The sequence below is a fragment of the Caenorhabditis elegans genome, chromosome I, assembly GCF_000002985.6.
Source record: "Caenorhabditis elegans chromosome I".
NCBI lineage: Eukaryota > Metazoa > Nematoda > Chromadorea > Rhabditida > Rhabditidae > Caenorhabditis > Caenorhabditis elegans.
The window spans coordinates 12585151-12601888 of record NC_003279.8 but is presented as its reverse complement, the minus strand read 5'-3'; the positions used below and the strand labels follow the sequence as shown (position 1 = coordinate 12601888).

At 39.4% G+C, this 16738-nt stretch overlaps 3 protein-coding genes, 5 non-coding genes and 1 pseudogene across 9 annotated transcripts; 3 read left to right on the top strand and 6 right to left on the bottom strand.

Moving 5' to 3' along the window:
* Positions 1 to 43: 43 nt before the first annotated feature.
* T07D10.t1 lies at positions 44 to 111 on the bottom strand. Its single transcript has one exon. It is a non-coding gene; the product is annotated as a tRNA-Ala (tRNA).
* A 2861-nt stretch (positions 112 to 2972) lies between these two features.
* On the top strand, positions 2973 to 5359 carry T07D10.8 (annotated as a pseudogene). Its single transcript has 5 exons — positions 2973 to 3095; positions 3225 to 3446; positions 3514 to 3650; positions 3817 to 4537; positions 4588 to 5359. Coding segments are annotated over exons 1-5 (1975 nt in total).
* A 756-nt stretch (positions 5360 to 6115) lies between these two features.
* mir-794 lies at positions 6116 to 6199 on the bottom strand. Its single transcript, NR_023946.2, has one exon. It is a non-coding gene; the product is annotated as a pre-microRNA mir-794 (primary transcript).
* A 1032-nt stretch (positions 6200 to 7231) lies between these two features.
* Positions 7232 to 7320, bottom strand: mir-795. Its single transcript, NR_023943.2, has one exon. It is a non-coding gene; the product is annotated as a pre-microRNA mir-795 (primary transcript).
* A 364-nt stretch (positions 7321 to 7684) lies between these two features.
* On the bottom strand, positions 7685 to 7745 carry F33E2.12. Its single transcript, NR_050646.1, has one exon. It is a non-coding gene; the product is annotated as an Unclassified non-coding RNA F33E2.12 (non-coding RNA).
* On the top strand, positions 7685 to 7745 carry F33E2.11. The gene has a single exon (NR_050647.1). It is a non-coding gene; the product is annotated as an Unclassified non-coding RNA F33E2.11 (non-coding RNA).
* Positions 7746 to 9537: 1792 nt separating this feature from the next.
* F33E2.5 (YqaJ domain-containing protein) lies at positions 9538 to 10773 on the top strand. The gene is made up of 2 exons (NM_060790.5): positions 9538 to 10294; positions 10582 to 10773. The coding sequence occupies exons 1-2, from the start codon at positions 9541 to 9543 to the stop codon at positions 10701 to 10703; spliced, it is 876 nt and encodes a 291-aa protein (NP_493191.1). The 5' UTR covers positions 9538 to 9540; the 3' UTR covers positions 10704 to 10773.
* Positions 10774 to 10797: 24 nt separating this feature from the next.
* F33E2.6 (DUF3707 domain-containing protein) lies at positions 10798 to 14647 on the bottom strand (the record flags this gene model as incomplete). Its single annotated transcript, NM_060789.3, has 6 exons — positions 14570 to 14647; positions 14087 to 14511; positions 13347 to 13688; positions 12761 to 13117; positions 11983 to 12561; positions 10798 to 11763 (listed from the first exon to the last, which is right to left on the bottom strand). The coding sequence occupies exons 2-6, from the start codon at positions 14507 to 14509 to the stop codon at positions 10798 to 10800; spliced, it is 2667 nt and encodes an 888-aa protein (NP_493190.2). The 5' UTR covers positions 14510 to 14511; positions 14570 to 14647.
* A 1235-nt stretch (positions 14648 to 15882) lies between these two features.
* Positions 15883 to 16507, bottom strand: F33E2.7 (Chitin-binding type-2 domain-containing protein). The gene is made up of 2 exons (NM_001026275.2): positions 16323 to 16507; positions 15883 to 16274 (listed from the first exon to the last, which is right to left on the bottom strand). Exons 1-2 carry the CDS (start codon positions 16488 to 16490, stop codon positions 15918 to 15920), a joined length of 525 nt encoding a protein of 174 aa, NP_001021446.1. The 5' UTR covers positions 16491 to 16507; the 3' UTR covers positions 15883 to 15917.
* Between the last annotated feature and the right edge of the window lie 231 nt (positions 16508 to 16738).

Here is a 16738-nt window from a genome sequence, read left to right as displayed (position 1 = left end):
TTTTTGAAAGTAATATTGAACAACCGAAAAGCGAAAAAGTTTCTGGAGTTATGGGGAATTGAACCCCAGCCCTCTCCCATGCTAAGGGAGCGCTCTACCACTGAGCTACACAGGTAAACCGCGTCACGCGAGCAACTGGTGAATAACGAACAAATAGCCGCTAACACGCGAATATCTGGTCAAATACTGACGAAAAACCGCAAACATGCGAAAAACTGTTCAGTACCGGACGAATGATTTTTGCTTGATTTTGAGAAGAACCGCTTCCGGTGAGGATTGCGCGAAAGTAAGACGAGTTGTTGAAATGGGTGGCAAAATATTTTCAGCAAACTTTTTCGAACCGGGACACACGAATATTCGGTGAATATCCGGCCGCCAACCGACGAGCGTCGGATGAACCCAGTAGTAGCCTACGAAGAAGTTGTGAATAGATACTAACTAGTTCAACTGATGAATCCTTTCTTAGTACAAGTTGAACAAGTCTGTTCGAGTATTTTTTTTTTGAAATTTCACTTACACGATTTTTTTAATTTCACAAGTATGGTACGATTTCAAAATTCATAAGGGTACCCCCTTATGAAAAAAAATTTTGGTATTTTTTGGTATGAAAATTTTTTTCCCAAAATTTTTGAAAATTTCTTGATTGTGTAGAAAATGTATATTTTAGTATTTTCCACAGTTTTTATGGCTCAATCACACTTCTGGGCAAAAAATACAACAGTCAATTTCGCTTGTTCATAGAAAGTGAGTACTTCCAAAGTGTTCTAGCTCCGCAGGCAGCTGAAATATGAAAAACTTTTCAATTAGAAAGTTATTAGGAATGAAGTGATTGACAAATTACTTATTGTAACTTTTTGATATCTAGGATGGCTGAGCAGATAGGAGCGCCTAATTATAAGTCAAATATCACTAATTTTGACTGATGATATCTCCGTACTCTGCACAAAAAGCAATAAACTATTAAACATAAAACATGTTCCATAACAAACTGAACAAATTTATAGATGACAATTTTTTGATATCTTGCTTGCGCGATGTGGGACATGACTTCGAAAAACTGTCATAGTAGGTAGATCAGATAGAGGAATAGAGGTTTTTACAGTTTCTTAGTTTTCGAAAGCACCACATTTGGAAAGAAAGTACATAGATACAATTAGGAAAACATATTTTTACAATATCTGATAAATATTTGACAACTTTTGAAAAAAAAATTTTGGATTTTTTTTGAATAAAAAATCCAAAGGGTCCCCCCTTATGAAAATTTTCTAAAATTTTTTCGAAATTTTATTTTTGAAAACTTTTCATAATATGATCAGATGTTATAGAAAAATGTAAATTTGACTGTTTTTTTTAGTTTCGATGTTCAGAGCACGAATTCAGACGAAAACCTGAGGTTCAGTAGAACCCCTCAGTTAAAAAACGCATTTCCTTTGGATGCGTATATCTTTGTTCAAAAATTTTTTCTGACAAAGTGATCAACTACAAAGTTGTTTATTTTAATCTAAAGTACAACTTTGTAGTTGATAGTATTTCTTCAAAAAATTTAATGGCCGATATATGAACAGAAAAAGACGAAGAAAATACAGGCAGGAAACTGCCGCCATTAACACAACTTTATCTCGACCATAAAATTTTTTGAAAAAATACCATCAACTACAAAGTTGTACTTTAGATTAAAATAAACAACTTTGTAGTTGAACACTTTGTCAGAAAAAATTTTTGAACAAAGATATACGCATCCAAAGGAAATGCGTTTTTTGAACTTAGAGGTTCTACTGAACCCCAGGTTTTTGTCTGAAATCGTGCTCTGAACATCGAAACTTTAAAAAATCAATCAAATTTACATTTTTCTATAACATATGATCAAATTAAGAAAAGTTTTCAAAAAAAAAATTTCGAAAAAATTTTAGAAAATTTTCATAAGGGGGGACCCTTTGGATTTTTTATTCAAAAAAAGATCCAAATTTTTTTTTTTCAAAAGTTGTCAAATATTTATCAGATATTGTAAAAATATGTTTTCCTAATTGTATCTATGTACTTTCTTTCCAAATGTGGTGCTTTCGAAAACTAAGAAACTGTAAAAACCTCTATTCCTCTATCTGATCTACCTACTATGACAGTTTTTCGAAGTCATGTCCCACATCGCGCAAGCAAGATATCAAAAAATTGTCAACTATAAACTTGTTCAGTTTGTTATGGAACATGTTTTATGTTTAATAGTTTATTGCTTTTTGTGCAGAGTACGGAGATATCATCAGTCAAAATTAGTGATATTTGACATATAATTAGGTGCTCCTACCTGCTCAGCCATCCGAGATAACAAAAAGTTACAATAAGTAATTTGTCAATCACTTCATTCCTAATAACTTTCTAATTGAAAAGTTTTTCATATTTCAGCTGCCTGCGGAGCTAGAATATTTTGGAAGTACTGACTTTCGAAAGTACTTTCTATGAACAATCCAAATCGACTGTTGTATTTTTTGCCCAGGAGTATGCTTGTGCTATGAAAACTGTGGAAAATACTAAAATATACATTTCCTACACAATCCAGCAGGATTAAAATTTTTTGGAAGAAAAATGTTTTTCCAAAATTTTTTCATAAGGGGGGACCCTTATCAAAATTTTAAAATTAGTGGAAAATATTTTTAATTAAATTTTTATTGAACTCAATTTTTTTCAATTATTTGTTGGTTTCAATCACAAATTACATTTACGACTCAAAGTGATTTTTACTTTTCTACGATTTTAATATAAGAGCGAGAAAACATTTCAAAAGAAGCTCCAAACGCAGATGGCAACGACACTCCGAAATAACGGTACCGCGCCCTCTTTACCGTAAATCCTCCTCATTTTCGAAATTTTTTTTTCACCATTTATTTTTCTTTTTCTTCGATTTTTCATAGTTTTCTTCAGCAATTCTTTGATCTTTTTGGCAAAAATAATTATTTTCCGTAAATATACTCGTGTTTCAGCATTTCCGACGTTGAGGCGTCGATTCATCCGCGGATCCGACACGGAATCCATAGAAATGGAGAGACTCCTGTTAGATTCTTCGCTGGAATTTCTACAGATCCTCGCAGTTTGATTGCCCTGATGCTAGACTCTGATCCGAGAATTTGTCCAACAAGTCGAGATCCATGCTACAATTAAAGACCGGAAGGCGGAAATTTGTCAATGTAATCATTAATTTTTTAACCCAAAATTTTATCAACTCAAATTTTCAGAATCAGCAGCACATTCCCATCCAAACTCCAGAGACGTCTAAAGTTTATTTGGAATCTCTCGCCGGAGTGGATGTTTGCCAAGCATCTCAAATTGTGTCTCCATTCGATTTTTCCGATGATGAAAATCCGCCAAACGCTCAGCGCCGGCATTGAGCCCCAATTGGATGAACCGGAAAGCCCGCCGAGAATGAACGACGTTATTGATTGGAAAACTTGGAAAACGTTTGGTTTTGTTGATAAAATATTCGAAAAGTTCCTGGATTCTCGATAACCAACTACAATTTTTCAGAGAAACTCCTCGTCGTAATCCCAGCTTTAATCGTCAAGTAGCCGCGACAGTTGCACCGAAATCGCCTCTAATTCGTCATCATCATCACACTGGATCTGGAGATGGATGCAATTCCATTTGTGAATATATCTCCGAATGTGACTCACCGAGCAACAGTTAAATTGGGCAAATCAGGATAATGTGATCGACGAGGCTCCACCACTAAACACGCCCACGTGGACTGTGCTATTCGTCAACTGGACGATTATTCATCACGTAAGAAAAATAGTTGAAACTTAATTAAAAACCATTTTTTGTTTTCAGCGGCTTCAACAATCACCGACTCCTGCCGCCTCGTCGCCTCGGAACGAGTCACCTACATCGACCAACCCGTCCCCCCATCCGAATAATTTATTTTTTTAATTTATTTTTTCAAATTGTATTTTATTTTTTTAAATAATAAAAATTTGTATGAACTATTAATTGTCATTAATGAACCGCAAATTTCAAATATATGGCGAAAAACGGGTGAACAACTAGCTGGGCATTTGCGCGTCTTCATCATTTACCGGTCCGTTTTCCGCCAGTTTTTCATCGAATAGCGGCTCGGGCCTTCGCCAAAGCCATGTACCGTTTTCGCGAAATAGCGGCCCGTCACCCGATGAATATTCGCATGACGCGGTTTACCTGTGTATACCCCCGGCGGCGCAGGCAAGTTGAGAGGGTTATTTTGAGACAACTGGTGGACTAAAGTGGGTGGCATGTTGATCCTGTTCTTTCTGTTGGGATGTGGGTATTTTCTAACGTCCACTCCGCTCTGAAAAGATGACAGCAGGTGGTGTGTCGATATGTATGACCCTATGACGCTTATTGAGCACAGTAATCGATATTGCACATCACCTACTCAACCAACCACTCATTTTTCGTTCATTTGTATCTACTGCACCGTTTGTCTGTAAATGTCGTCTGTTACACCATTCCCTATATGCAAACTCCCATTTAGTGCGCTCTCTGAAGTACTTAATCACATGAACACCGTAGAAATGTAAGGTTTTTCTTTATGGTCAAATTTCAATAAATATGTCATATTTTCAGATTTTACCTTCTTGACACTTCGAAAAATGCAAAGCGTGTCGTTTCAAAGTCCATCAGAAATTTTGAATTTCGAAAGGAAGATGCAAAAAAGCGATATTTCTGCATCTCATTAATTGCAAATCGGGATCATATTGAAGTCCGTTTGAGTCGTCAAAACACATTCTATATCGGAAATATAGAAAATATCGAAAAAAAATTGAAGAGAAAATCAATTATTTAATCGAAAGCTTTGGGCCCTGTTGGTTGATATTGAAAATCGATAACATATACGAAGAAGATGTTTTATCAGTTATACAGATGCTTATAACGCACCGGCTTTTGTTGGTAAAGCGTCATTCACAGGGTATAGCATATCTGATCAAATTTTCCAACACCTTCTAGCACTAAGACCACGCCAATTGCTTGTTAATGTCACAATTCCTCACAATTTGAGCAGAAACAATTTGGACCAGTTTTACAAGCTTAGTGCTGACAATATTAGTTTAAATCGCATAAACGTATCCAGTGAACAATTGAATCGTTTTATCAAACAATGGAAGACAGGTAGCGTTCTACACCAGTTTTATGTCAGAGAAATGGACATCAACCTCGTGAAGTCAATAATTATTGAAGACACAGATTACACTGAGAAGTTGGCTTATTTTTTTTGCTTTGAAATAGTCTCATGTGCTTTCAGATTGAACGGTCCCGTTTCCCGATTTCATATAAGGCAAACCCGTGGTTACAGAGGGGCTAGCTTCAGAATCCAGGATCATTGTTTCCAGTTTTCATAGTTGTTAAATTGGGACGTGTATATTTGTACTCCACATTTTGAAAATAAATTATCATTTTATGTGTTTGTTCATTTTATTTAAAGTGATATTATTATTTTAGGCTTGGAAATTGTATAAGAAAGGCACATATTTGGATATAGCCATAATTTATTTAGAACGAAAAACTGAAACCTTTTCTGATTGACTTTTTCTAGTTCAAAGTAGGGCTCCCATTAGGTCGCCGCAACGGCGCCTCCGCCGGCTTCACGGCGTCACTAATGCCGCATGTAGTGCGGCGCGGAACCCAGAACTTGTCGGCCGCTTCCAAATAACTACCTTTCGCACTTCATTGCGCACACTAGGGCTCCCATGAGGTCGCCTTAAAGGCGCCTGCGCCGGTCTCAGTGGTCGCCGCGCCGGCCTCACGGCGTCACTAAAGCCGCATGTATAGTGAGGCGTGGAGCCCCGAACGTGTCGGCCGCTTCCAAACAACCACTTCTTCACACTATGTTGCGCACACACCAGCTACTCATTTCACGCTAGTTGTATGCTGCGGAACCTCGAACGTGTCGACCGCTTCAAATAACTACCTCTCGCACTTCATTTCACACACAGCGGCGCGCGGCGTCAGCGTGAGGCCGGCATTTGGCGCCTCACTCATAGTCAGCTGCGAGCCCTAAATCAAAGTTCTCTGCTGATTTTTTGTGGTGACCAAATGTAAAGGTCCTACTTTAAATGGCTAATTGCAAGCTGATACTTTCCTTGTGAGTGAGAAACTGATAAGCCTTTCGAGATAGACAACGTTTTCAATTCCAACTTTGCGAAGTGACAACGATGATTACCTCAAGAGACACGCTCAGTTTTTTTTTGCAGAATAGTTTAGTAGCTGCAAGTAAAGATAAGAGAAAAGAGCTGTGCTCCTTCGCTCCTTGGCTCCCAGGCTCCACTGCTCTGAAGAGACGCAGAGTATATGTACTACAATTATGTGACTAGTGATAACTTTACGAAATGAGGAGAAGAGATGAGGAGTCAGAAATCAAATGAGCTTTAGGGATCAATTTTTGAAAAAAACATTTTCTGAAGTTTACTTCTGGAAAACTGAAAGGACTTATATATTTTCAAAAAATTGGTTCGGTTTGGAACAAGATTCACAGATTCATCTCAAATTTCATAAAGGCTGACGTAATTCTCGGTTTGGAGAACTTGCTGGTTAGTAGGTGCGCTGTAATTAATTCCAGAAACTCAGAAGTTTTAGTGATCTTCACGGATGTTCCCTATCAAATTCGATCAATTTACTCTTTGCAAGGCTTCTCTAGAACACAATTCAAGGCTGATTTTCCAGTTTGATCTGGAAAAGTACCGTTGCAGATTTTTAACTGCTCGAGTAGCAAGAGACAGAAGTCGTCTGTCTTCTGACTTTTTGTCTTATCACCCGCCACTGATTGCTCATCGGCGTCTCTATCAGGCACAAATGAGTCCAGAGAGCACAAAAAAGATATGTGTTAAAGTCAAGATTTTGAAAATGCACCTCCGCACTGCAATTATGTAGATTAAAAATATTTTTCTTTTAGCGGCTGAAAGTGGGATCTTGGTAAGGTTGTGCTTTGGTGTATGGATCTTTTAGACTCCCCAAAAAAGTTTTAAACTTTCGCGATTTGAAAATGAATATCCAGATAAATTTATTGCCATCGGTGTGCCTTACGTGTTTCCATTTGGTTTTTTCAGGCATCTTGGATTTTGTGACATTCTTTTTCAAGTAGAATTCAAGCTCAAACAGCCTATAAAATTGACATCACGAATGGGTCAAAACTACCCGCTCAAAGTATCTGAAAAACTGAAAAACCCCTCACACTCTTCCTTACCTCCTTGTCCAAACTTCCGAACACAAAAAGAAAACAAGCTGCCTGACGAAGTATACTGATCACGATTTTGAACGGGGTATCAAGCTCGCTGATCAATCTACCTCAGCAGGTAACGTTTCTCGGAATATGTATAGCTGGAGTATCTAGAATGAGACAGAGAATGAGCTTTCTGTCTGAAGTGGAATTATGTGCGGTGAAGAGACGAATCTCCGCCCCGTGTACTTTTTGAGGGCTAAAAGGATTTCAGCGCCAATGGCTAGGGCAGGAGAGTGCTCGAAAATAATTTCTTTTATTTTTCAAGGTAGTTTGGTATAAACTGAAAAAATTGAGAAGATTCCGAGCTAACTGATAACTTAAGCCTCATATATTCAATTTCAGATGTGAATTTATTTTCCACTTACAGAATTTTCACTTTTGTACCATGTATTGTGATTAGGGTGAGATTGGGCGAAAGTCTGATAACTCAAAAACTAGAGAGATAGCAAAAAATTGTCAATTAATAAATTGTTTATCTTAAAATTTTACACATTTTATTAGATGACAACTTTTTTCTAGGTGTCCCCCAGTTTGAGATACATGGGATTGAATTTAGAGGACAGCACCGCAAGATACTGGTGGATTAAAACCGTTGAAATGTTTTTTCTGCAACAAGACACTTCCCAATAAACATTCATTCGTATTTTCTTTGACTCAAGTTCAAAACACAACGGATTAGTGCTCGATCACCTCCTCCGCTCGATGCACTTTTATAGTTCACCCCGCCAAAATCTATGGCATTTTATAGAGATGTTTTAATACAAATTGTTGGTTTCTTTTGTCTGGAATCTGATTGATGTTTGAGTATGACTAAACCACCAAAATCTGGGTTCAAGATAATTAATTATCTATAAAATAAAAATATTTGGCTAGAAAAAATTGAGCAAAGCAAGTCAGAAGCTGAGTCACCGTAGACGACCTCAGATTATGTCACAGTGGAAGAATTGTGGCATCTTTGTGGCGGCAGAGATCACAGTACCAAGGTTTTTGAAGTTTGATCTGTGGAAGTTCTGGACAATCTAGAACCAGTTTTGCTGTACCTCAAACTTTGTCCGGTTCTAACTCCGAAATTTGTTACGATGCTCCCTCCATCTATCAGATGTTCATCCACCTTTGGCTCAGTTTGCTGTAATTAAAATGCCCTATAACCAACACCTCTCGCGCATTCATTATCTATGTGGTGCCTGATTAATTGCAAAGAGCAGGTGTTCTGGATTTGGACTCTCTTGAGAATCTAAAAGCCGATCTCATCGAGGAGATTTTATGTGCTCATCCGCTAATAGCCTCCAGGAGGGACTTTCTCATTCTTGACTGAAATTTTCAGCACCTTAAACGTTTGGGCTGAAATTTGGACTCTCCTGTAAAGCTCAAATTTCACCGAAAATCTGGAAAACTCGGCCCGTGTAATCTACACCAAACTGTAAAAAATTTCCTATTCCTCGAGGAGATAGAGCGAGAGACAGAGAGACAGAGACATGCGGCAAATCTCTGTTTAATCATGGGTTGGTGAGACAGGACAATGATGGTCCTCTGGCCTCCCCCCACTCCCTCTATCTTGATCTCTCGATACGTGCTCTCTCTCTCGCTGTCTCCGTGGAGAGGTAGGTCACCCCGGACACATCTGCCACCCTACCAACCGACCCCTCCGGGTGTCTCATTTGGTTCATCGATTCCTCTTTTTTTGTTGCTGCTGTCGTGATTTTGTGATTATCTAGTTTTTACAGAGATTACATTTTTGAAATTACTGTAGTTTGTAGTTTCTTGCATAATTTTTATAATTTGTCTGCCTGGCTTTCATGCAGAAATGGAACAACTTCCAAAAAAATTGATTTTATTATTTTCTCCTGCAAAGGTATACCTAAACTTTTTTATGGATTCTGTAGTATTTGTAGTTTGTAGTTTTTGCAGTAACTTTATGTTTTGCACTATCACTTCTTATCTCATTGTGAAACCTTGGAATTTTTGGATAAGTGTGCAAAGTACAAAGATGTTTCAGTTCAGCAGTTTTGTAACACAAACTTTATTTCTTGATTCTTGTTAACAACGTTTATTGCTAGAAAGTTCTGTACAATTTTTCAGTTGGTATTTTTGCAGGCCGTAGTTTGTAGTTTGTGGTTATTGTAGTTTGTAGTTATTGTAGTTTGTAGTTATACCAACTCCCAAAAAACATTTGAAACTTTTGAAATCTTTTCTCCAAGCTTTCATAATTTTATTCAGTTTCAGACTGTACATAGTTTTATTTCTTGGTTTTTATTTTTTTGATCCTTCGTAGTTATTTTCTCAAACAACTTTACTTCCAGGAAATGTCAAAACTGACGGCAGCCTACAACAAAACCCGCGAGTGCGTGGTCACTCGCTCTAAAATCATGATGGGCTACCCGGAAGCTCGCTACCCAACCATCCCGAAGATCCTCAAGAAGACGGCGGACTTCCAGAAGCTTGAAGGTTCTAAGGATCGAATTGCGTTCACCCTCTCCCAGGAACCAATTGCCGATAAGAAATGCACCGAAATGATCAAAAATGTTCTTCTAGAACAATTCCAAGACACCGATATCCCCGCCAACTACATCGCCGTGTCAATGGCTTTGCCAAACTTCAAGATCGGCCAAAACTGTCATGACTTCCAGCCTCTGGACTGGTACAAGAACATCAAGGGGTACTTCACATATAAAAAGATCACCGAACAAGTCCAAGCCGCCTACTTCAACGATGAAGCGGGGAATCAGTTCCTCGCCGGCGTCTGCTACTACGCGACTCCCGCCGGCAAGTGGGTCGCCAAACTTCAAACCGAGCAAACTCTACTGCGATTTGAGTTCCAGAAAGCCGAACCGTTCCCCTTGAACAGTAAAAGTCGTTTCGACACGAAGGCGTTCAAGAAATTCGCGAGATACGGGAGATATTGTGAGACGGAAGGCTGTCGAGTTTTAGTTTGGGTAGGAAAAGCCGATGGTCAGATTGTGCATCTGAACTATCATCCTGTGTACTGCATGCAATGGACTAAAGGATGTGCTGAGTGCGCCAAGGATCACTTTGAGTACATGTGGATTGCTCCAGAAGGTATGTTGAACAGAATTACGGTCGTTAAAAATTTGGTTAATGGCAGTATCAGCTTTGGTGGCTTGTTGAGCTACAAAATATGTGTTCTTTGTTTCTCTTTAGTTCTGTGATTAATATACAATTACCAAATTGCTCTAACATATCTTGATTTCCAACGGGTAAAGACTTCTAATTTGTATTTCTATCTTGTTTGGCAATAAAAAATTTTTTAAATCATCTTTAAAATAATCTGAGATATGAGCTCCCGAGCACTTTGAGGAGTCTAGTAAGATGTTCATTTTTTGCAGAGCCCGTTGTACAAAAGAGCAAGGAAGAAGATTATATCTTAAAAGCTCCCGAGGACAAGGATCTCAGCGATTTCGACCAACTAAGTGACGTTCTCAACGTGGATGCGATCTCATTGCACTGACTTCTGTATTTCTTGTACTTTTGCGTTCTCATTAAATGGGCTTTATTGAAAATGAATATACATATTTATTAAATTGTTGAAAATTAGAAAGACGTCAAATTGGACCTCTGTAGTCTGTAGGCCAGACTGTAATTTTAGTCTTTGGAGTTACAGTCTTTGATTGATCAGTCCTTAGTTGTTCAGTCCTTAGTTGTTCAGTCCTTGGAGTTATAGTCATTGGTGCTTCAGTCGTCGGTGCTTCAGTCCCAGGAGGTACAGTCATTGGTGGCCCAGTCCGCGGAGGAACCGTCTTTGGCACTTCTGTCCTTGGAGTTATTCTCTTTTCAGTCGTAGTCTTTGGTGGTTCAGTCTTTGAAGTTACAGTGCTTGAAAGTCCAGTCTCTGGAGTTACAGTCATTGGTACTTCAGTCCTGGAAGGTCCAGTCATTGGTACTTCAGTCCTTGGAGCTTCAGTCTTTGGAGGTACAGTCTCTGGTGGTAAAGTCATTGATACTTCAGTTCTTGGTGGCGCCGTCCTTGGTTGTTCAGTCTTTGGTGGTTCAGTCATTGGTACTTCAGTCCTGGAAGGTCCAGTCATTGGTACTTCAGTCATTGGAGCTTCGGTCTTTGGCGGCACAGTCCTTGGAGCTTCGGTCTTTGGTGGTTCAGTCCGTGGTGGTACAGTCATTGGTACTTCAGTCCTTGGAGCTTCAGTATTTGGAGGTACAGTCTCTGGTGGTAAAGTCATTGATACTTCAGTTCTCGGTGGCGCCGTCCTTGGTGGTTCAGTCTTTGGTGGTTCAGTCATTGGCACTTCAGTTCTTGGAGCTTCAGTCATTGGCGGTTCAGTCCGTGGTGGTACAGTCATTGGAGCTTCGGTCTTTGGCCGCACAGTTCTTGGAGCTTCGGTCTTTGGTGGTTCAGTTCGTGGTGGTTCAGTCCTTGGAGCTTCAGTCCTCGGAGGTATAGTCCTTGGAGGTTCAGTCCTTGGTGGCTCAGTCCTTGTAGTTACAGTCTCTGGTGCTTCAGTTCTTGTCCAGACGTTATTACATTGGTATTTTTCCATGGCTTCAGACAGTTTCTTAAATGTTTTTCAAAGGTGAAGTAGCCCCCTTAATTTTTGGGAGCTCTTTCCGGCATCCCTTTTTTTCGGAAACTGTAGCACCAAAATTAAATCGGATCGACTTGATTTGGGGCTAAAATGTGCCACAAAAAAGATGCAGGCAAGGGCTTCAAAAGTTGGCGGGCCGCAAAAGACTACAATACGTGCACCAAGCTTAAATCTCCAGTGACCACAAACCTTTAGAAAACGTGAAAAAGACAATTTGTCACAATTACACTGGATGTCTTTCTTGAACACACTGAATACAGCTGACTCATTATTATAAGTTAGTGCGGCCACAGTACAAAAGTCCAATACTTCAGTGAAGTTTTTCGGGGGCGCCCGATTACCGAACCAGGCCATAACCAGAGTGTCGCCCAGTTTTGCGTAGCATTTGTCTTCAATCAATGGCATCGTGTTATTCACTCGTGGTGGGGGTGGGGATGGTGCAAATAATCTTGATTGTTGCTGCCAACAATAAGGTATATTTGGTGGTTCAGTCGTTGGTGGTTCTGTCTTTGGTGGTGTCGTCTTTGGTGGTTCGGTCTTTGGAGGTTCAGTCGGTGGTGGTTCGGTCTTTGGTGGTTCAGTCCGTGGTGGTTCAATCTTTGGTGGTTCAGTCGTTGGTGGTTCTGTCTTCGGAGGTTCAGTCCGTGGTGGATCTGTCTTTGGAGGTACAGTTGTTGTTGTTACAGTGGTTGTTGTTGGTTTGGTGGTTGCCGCTTCGGTAGCCCCGTCGTTATCGCATGGGTATTTTTTGATGGCTTCTTCGAATTTCTGAAAAAAATAATGCCGGTGAGGGTTTCATTTTCCATACTATGAAAACATTTTACGCTCGAAATTACCAAAACTTTGATATGAAAATTTTTAAAATTCTAGGCATACGACTTTGGTGATTCTGAACTATGTATTATGCAACAAGTGCTTTTAGACTAAGAACCTACTCAAGCTTCTTCCTTTAAACAAAAAAACAAACCTCTAAGAAAAATTCAAGGGACGAGATCCCACAAACACACTCGATGTCGCTTTGGTAAGTTTCCATTGCTGGACCATTTAGAGTTACATCGACCAGAAGACAAAATTCCGAATATTCGTAAACTGATTTTGGAGGCTCGCGATTGCCAAACCTGTCCATAACACTTGTGCCGCCCATTTTTTCATAACATTGGTCATCAAGCATTGGAATCGCGTCCGTCTCTCGTGGTGGTGATACGGATGAACCTGTGCGCCTTACATAGCACTGTTTTGCAGTAGTAGTTGATGGTGTAGTCCTTGTGGATTTGGTAGTCGTCTTGTCGTTACATGAGTATTTTTCCCTCATGAGTATTAGTCCCTCAAATGGTCTTATAATTTTTAAACTACACTATGAAAAAATTTCCAAATTTTTTTGAAATATTTGGATATACCAAACCTTCGATATGGAGTTTTTGAAAATTCTAGAAATTTTTTGATGTTATTTATGATTGATGATTTCGGTATTTTTTCATACAATAAGTTCTCTTAGACTAAGTTTTTATTGAAGCTAGTTTCTTCAAGCAAGAAAAATTCAACGCTGAACGAACCTCTAAAAAAAATACATAGGATTGTCTCCCACAGGCACAAACGATCTCTTTCTTGTACAGTTTCATCTTTGAATCAGTTAGATTGATCACAAAACAAACTTTGCCTTCTGGAGTCACTACATTGCCAAACCATTTCATAACCGTTGTGCCGCCCAGTTTTGCATAACATTTGTCATCAAGAAGTTGAATCGCGTTCTTCATACGTGGTGGGGGTGGGGATGATGCGAATGATCTTGAGCGGAGCTGCCAGCACCAAAGATCATCTGATGGTTCAGTCGTTGGGGCTTTGGTAATCGTTTCGTCGTCATCACATGGGTATTTTTCGACGGCTTCGTTGAATTTCTGAAAAAAAAAACTAGTGAGGGTTTTATGGAGCCGCACTATGAGAACATTGTCAACATTTTGAAATATTTAGCAATTTACCAAAACTTTTGACTGAAAACTTCGAGAAACCTAGACATGTGTGTTGTTATGATGTCCGATAATTCTGTACTACAATAAGTTCCTAGTAGGGCTGGCGTCCGGTTTTTTGAAATTCGAAAATTTTCCGAGTGTAGGTTTTCACGGCGGCCGACAATTTCCGAGTTTAGCCACTCTATATAACTAAATAAAGTGAGTGGCCAAACTCGGAAAATTTTCCGAGTTTCAACAACCGGACATCTGACATGTCAGCCCTAGTGCCTAGACTTCCCTACTGAAGTTAATTCCTTTGAGCAGTAAAAAAGGAATACTTAACAAACCTTTAAGAAAAATAAATTAGACGAGGTCCCACAAGCACACTCGATGTCGTCCTTGTGATATCTCGATTTTGGGTCATCATCATATTTAGTCAAATTGACCACATGACAAAAACTGCTTAATTGGCGATGGTCTTCTGGGGGCACGCGATTGCCAAACCATTTCATAACCACTGTGCCGCCCAATTTTTCATAACATTGATCATCAAGAAATTGAATCGCGTTCTCTACTCGTGGTGGTAATTCGGTTGATCCGATGCGTGTTACACGACACTGTCTTACAGTAGTAGTAGTGGTCATAGTTGTTGTAGTTGTTCTTCGTGTAGTTCTGCCAGTTGTAGTGGTAGTTGGATTTGACCTTACGGGGCAAACAGCTTGGAGCAAATTCAGTGTTATACCGCCTTGACATTCGATGCGATCTCGCATATCTGAAAAATTATTGGCGGTTGTAGTTTTTTATTCGAACTCATAGTCAAATCAATATACCTCGACACTTCTGCAATGATTCGGTCCGGGTAGAATCCTTCTTTCAAAATAGAAACAAGTGTTACGGAAGAAATTGTAGCAGAAAACTGCTTTTTGACTATAACAGTTACATCCTGCCGAGCATGCCACAAACGTCAGCAGAAGAAAAGCGAAGAGTGTCCGAGCCATGAAATGGTTCCGAAAGGCAGAGCTGGTCGATTTTATAGCGTGCATTGAGTGCGGGGGCAAATCGAATTATGCACATTTTTGCCGATTTTTACGACCGGCGGGAATTGGCGATGGGAATGGGCTGTGAAAAAAAATTAAAAATTAAATTAAATCGAGGAATTTTCGAATTTGATTTTGGAGTTTTTTGCTTGTAGTGGTTTTTTTGAAATTTATTCTGTAGACGCAGAGCAAGTTGGGTTTTCTCAGGGGTAGCGGGAAATAGGAAGAAAAATCGAAAATCTACAAAAAATCAAAGACCGATTTTTCAATTTCTGCAGATATTGCTATTTGATTTTTTTTTCCAATATGAGCACTGCAAGACCAACCATCGATTCAGCCCACTTTTGAGTCAATCAGTCACCAGTACTGGTTGGTTGCAAATCATATGTGCCGTCTCATTTCTAGGGAGTTTAGTTTATGTTATGTATTCGAAGGCGAGACGAGGAGAGAAGACGAGTAGTTTATTACATTACTAAACTAAGGAATAATTAGGTTAGTTCATAGAGTTCACGTTGTACGATCTTCTTAGCCACGTCGTGGGTCAATACACGTTGATACCCAACAGTTTACAACCTTTTGCGATTTTTAATATTTTTTTTTTATAATCGAACTTCCGAATTTTAGGCTATTTTTAGTGTTTCGGTGCAAGATTCCCATTCACCAGTGAGTTCTTGACAAAGATCTGATATTCATGCTTCAGTTTCAAAGAGTCATTGCTATGCTGGAAGCCTGACAATATCTGGAGGCTAAAAATAACATGGATCTCCAGGATTTTTGAATTTCCAGATGCACAGCCATCTAAGGTGCTTCTACTTCTTGTCTTTGTTTCAAGCAGTTCTGATATACATACATACCTCATCACAGCGACATACAAGCTAGCAAAAATAAATCTGTTCAACACCAAATAAACGAGCTCTCAGAATCAAAAGCTGAATCCCAAAAGTCAATTTCTCAGAAAATCTTAGCTGATGTCTTAAGAAAACCAGAACATTGAATTTACCGGCAAGACTTTCGGAAGGTCCCAAAAGCTTGAAAAACTGTGATCCGCGCCGCCAACAAAGAACGGGTCGAGTAAGCTTCAGCGTTTGCTATCATAAAACTAAACATTAACGAATATATTCATTAAAAGTCAGCAATCGATTTAAATAGGTCCATCATATTCTGTAGTAGTAGGAGTGGTTACAATGGTAGTGGTGGTGAAAAAAGGAGCTTCTGTAGTGGTGGATGTTCGAAAAACTTCCGTAAGGGGGGTTGAGCGAGTGGTGGTGGTAGTTGTAGGGGTGGTGGTCGTAGTTGTAGGGGTGGTGGTCGTGGTTGTAGGGGTGGTCGTGGTGGTTGTTGGGGTGGTAGTGGTTGTTGTAGGAGTGGTGGTGGTAGTTGTAGGGGTGGTGGTTGTAGTGGTTGTTGTTGAAGGTTTAGGTTTGCTAGGATCGCAGACTGCATTAAACGTTATTGGTGGGATCGCAAATGGACAATCAATATTGTAGGGTTTACAGAGCTGAAAATGGTTCAACAAGCTTCTACACAAAAACACCAAGTCTCTAACCTCAACTGATGAGCACATGTCATCCGTGGGACTAGTATTAGTTATGTAGTAATGGCATGCTATCTGAAAAAAGTTGAAGCAGTGCTTCCCAAGGTCAGAATCGCAGTCGATAGCCAAACATGGAGTCGTGGAGAGGAACAGGAGGAGCAAGGGGAGTGGTCGGGTCATTGGGGGAAATAAATTTTTGGAAGGGAAGAAATGCTGATTTTATACTGACAGCGCAGGGAGAGCGTGAAGAAATTTTATTGGCGGTGGGAAGGAAGGAGACCGAGGAATTTGATGGGAAGTTAATATTGAACAAATTTTCTGAAAATGTTGAATCATCGTGATTTTTCTCTATAAATATCGATATTTGCAAGTTTTTGCAACTAATTTTTGTTGTTGACAGAGACAATTCAATGTTTTTAATACCAAAA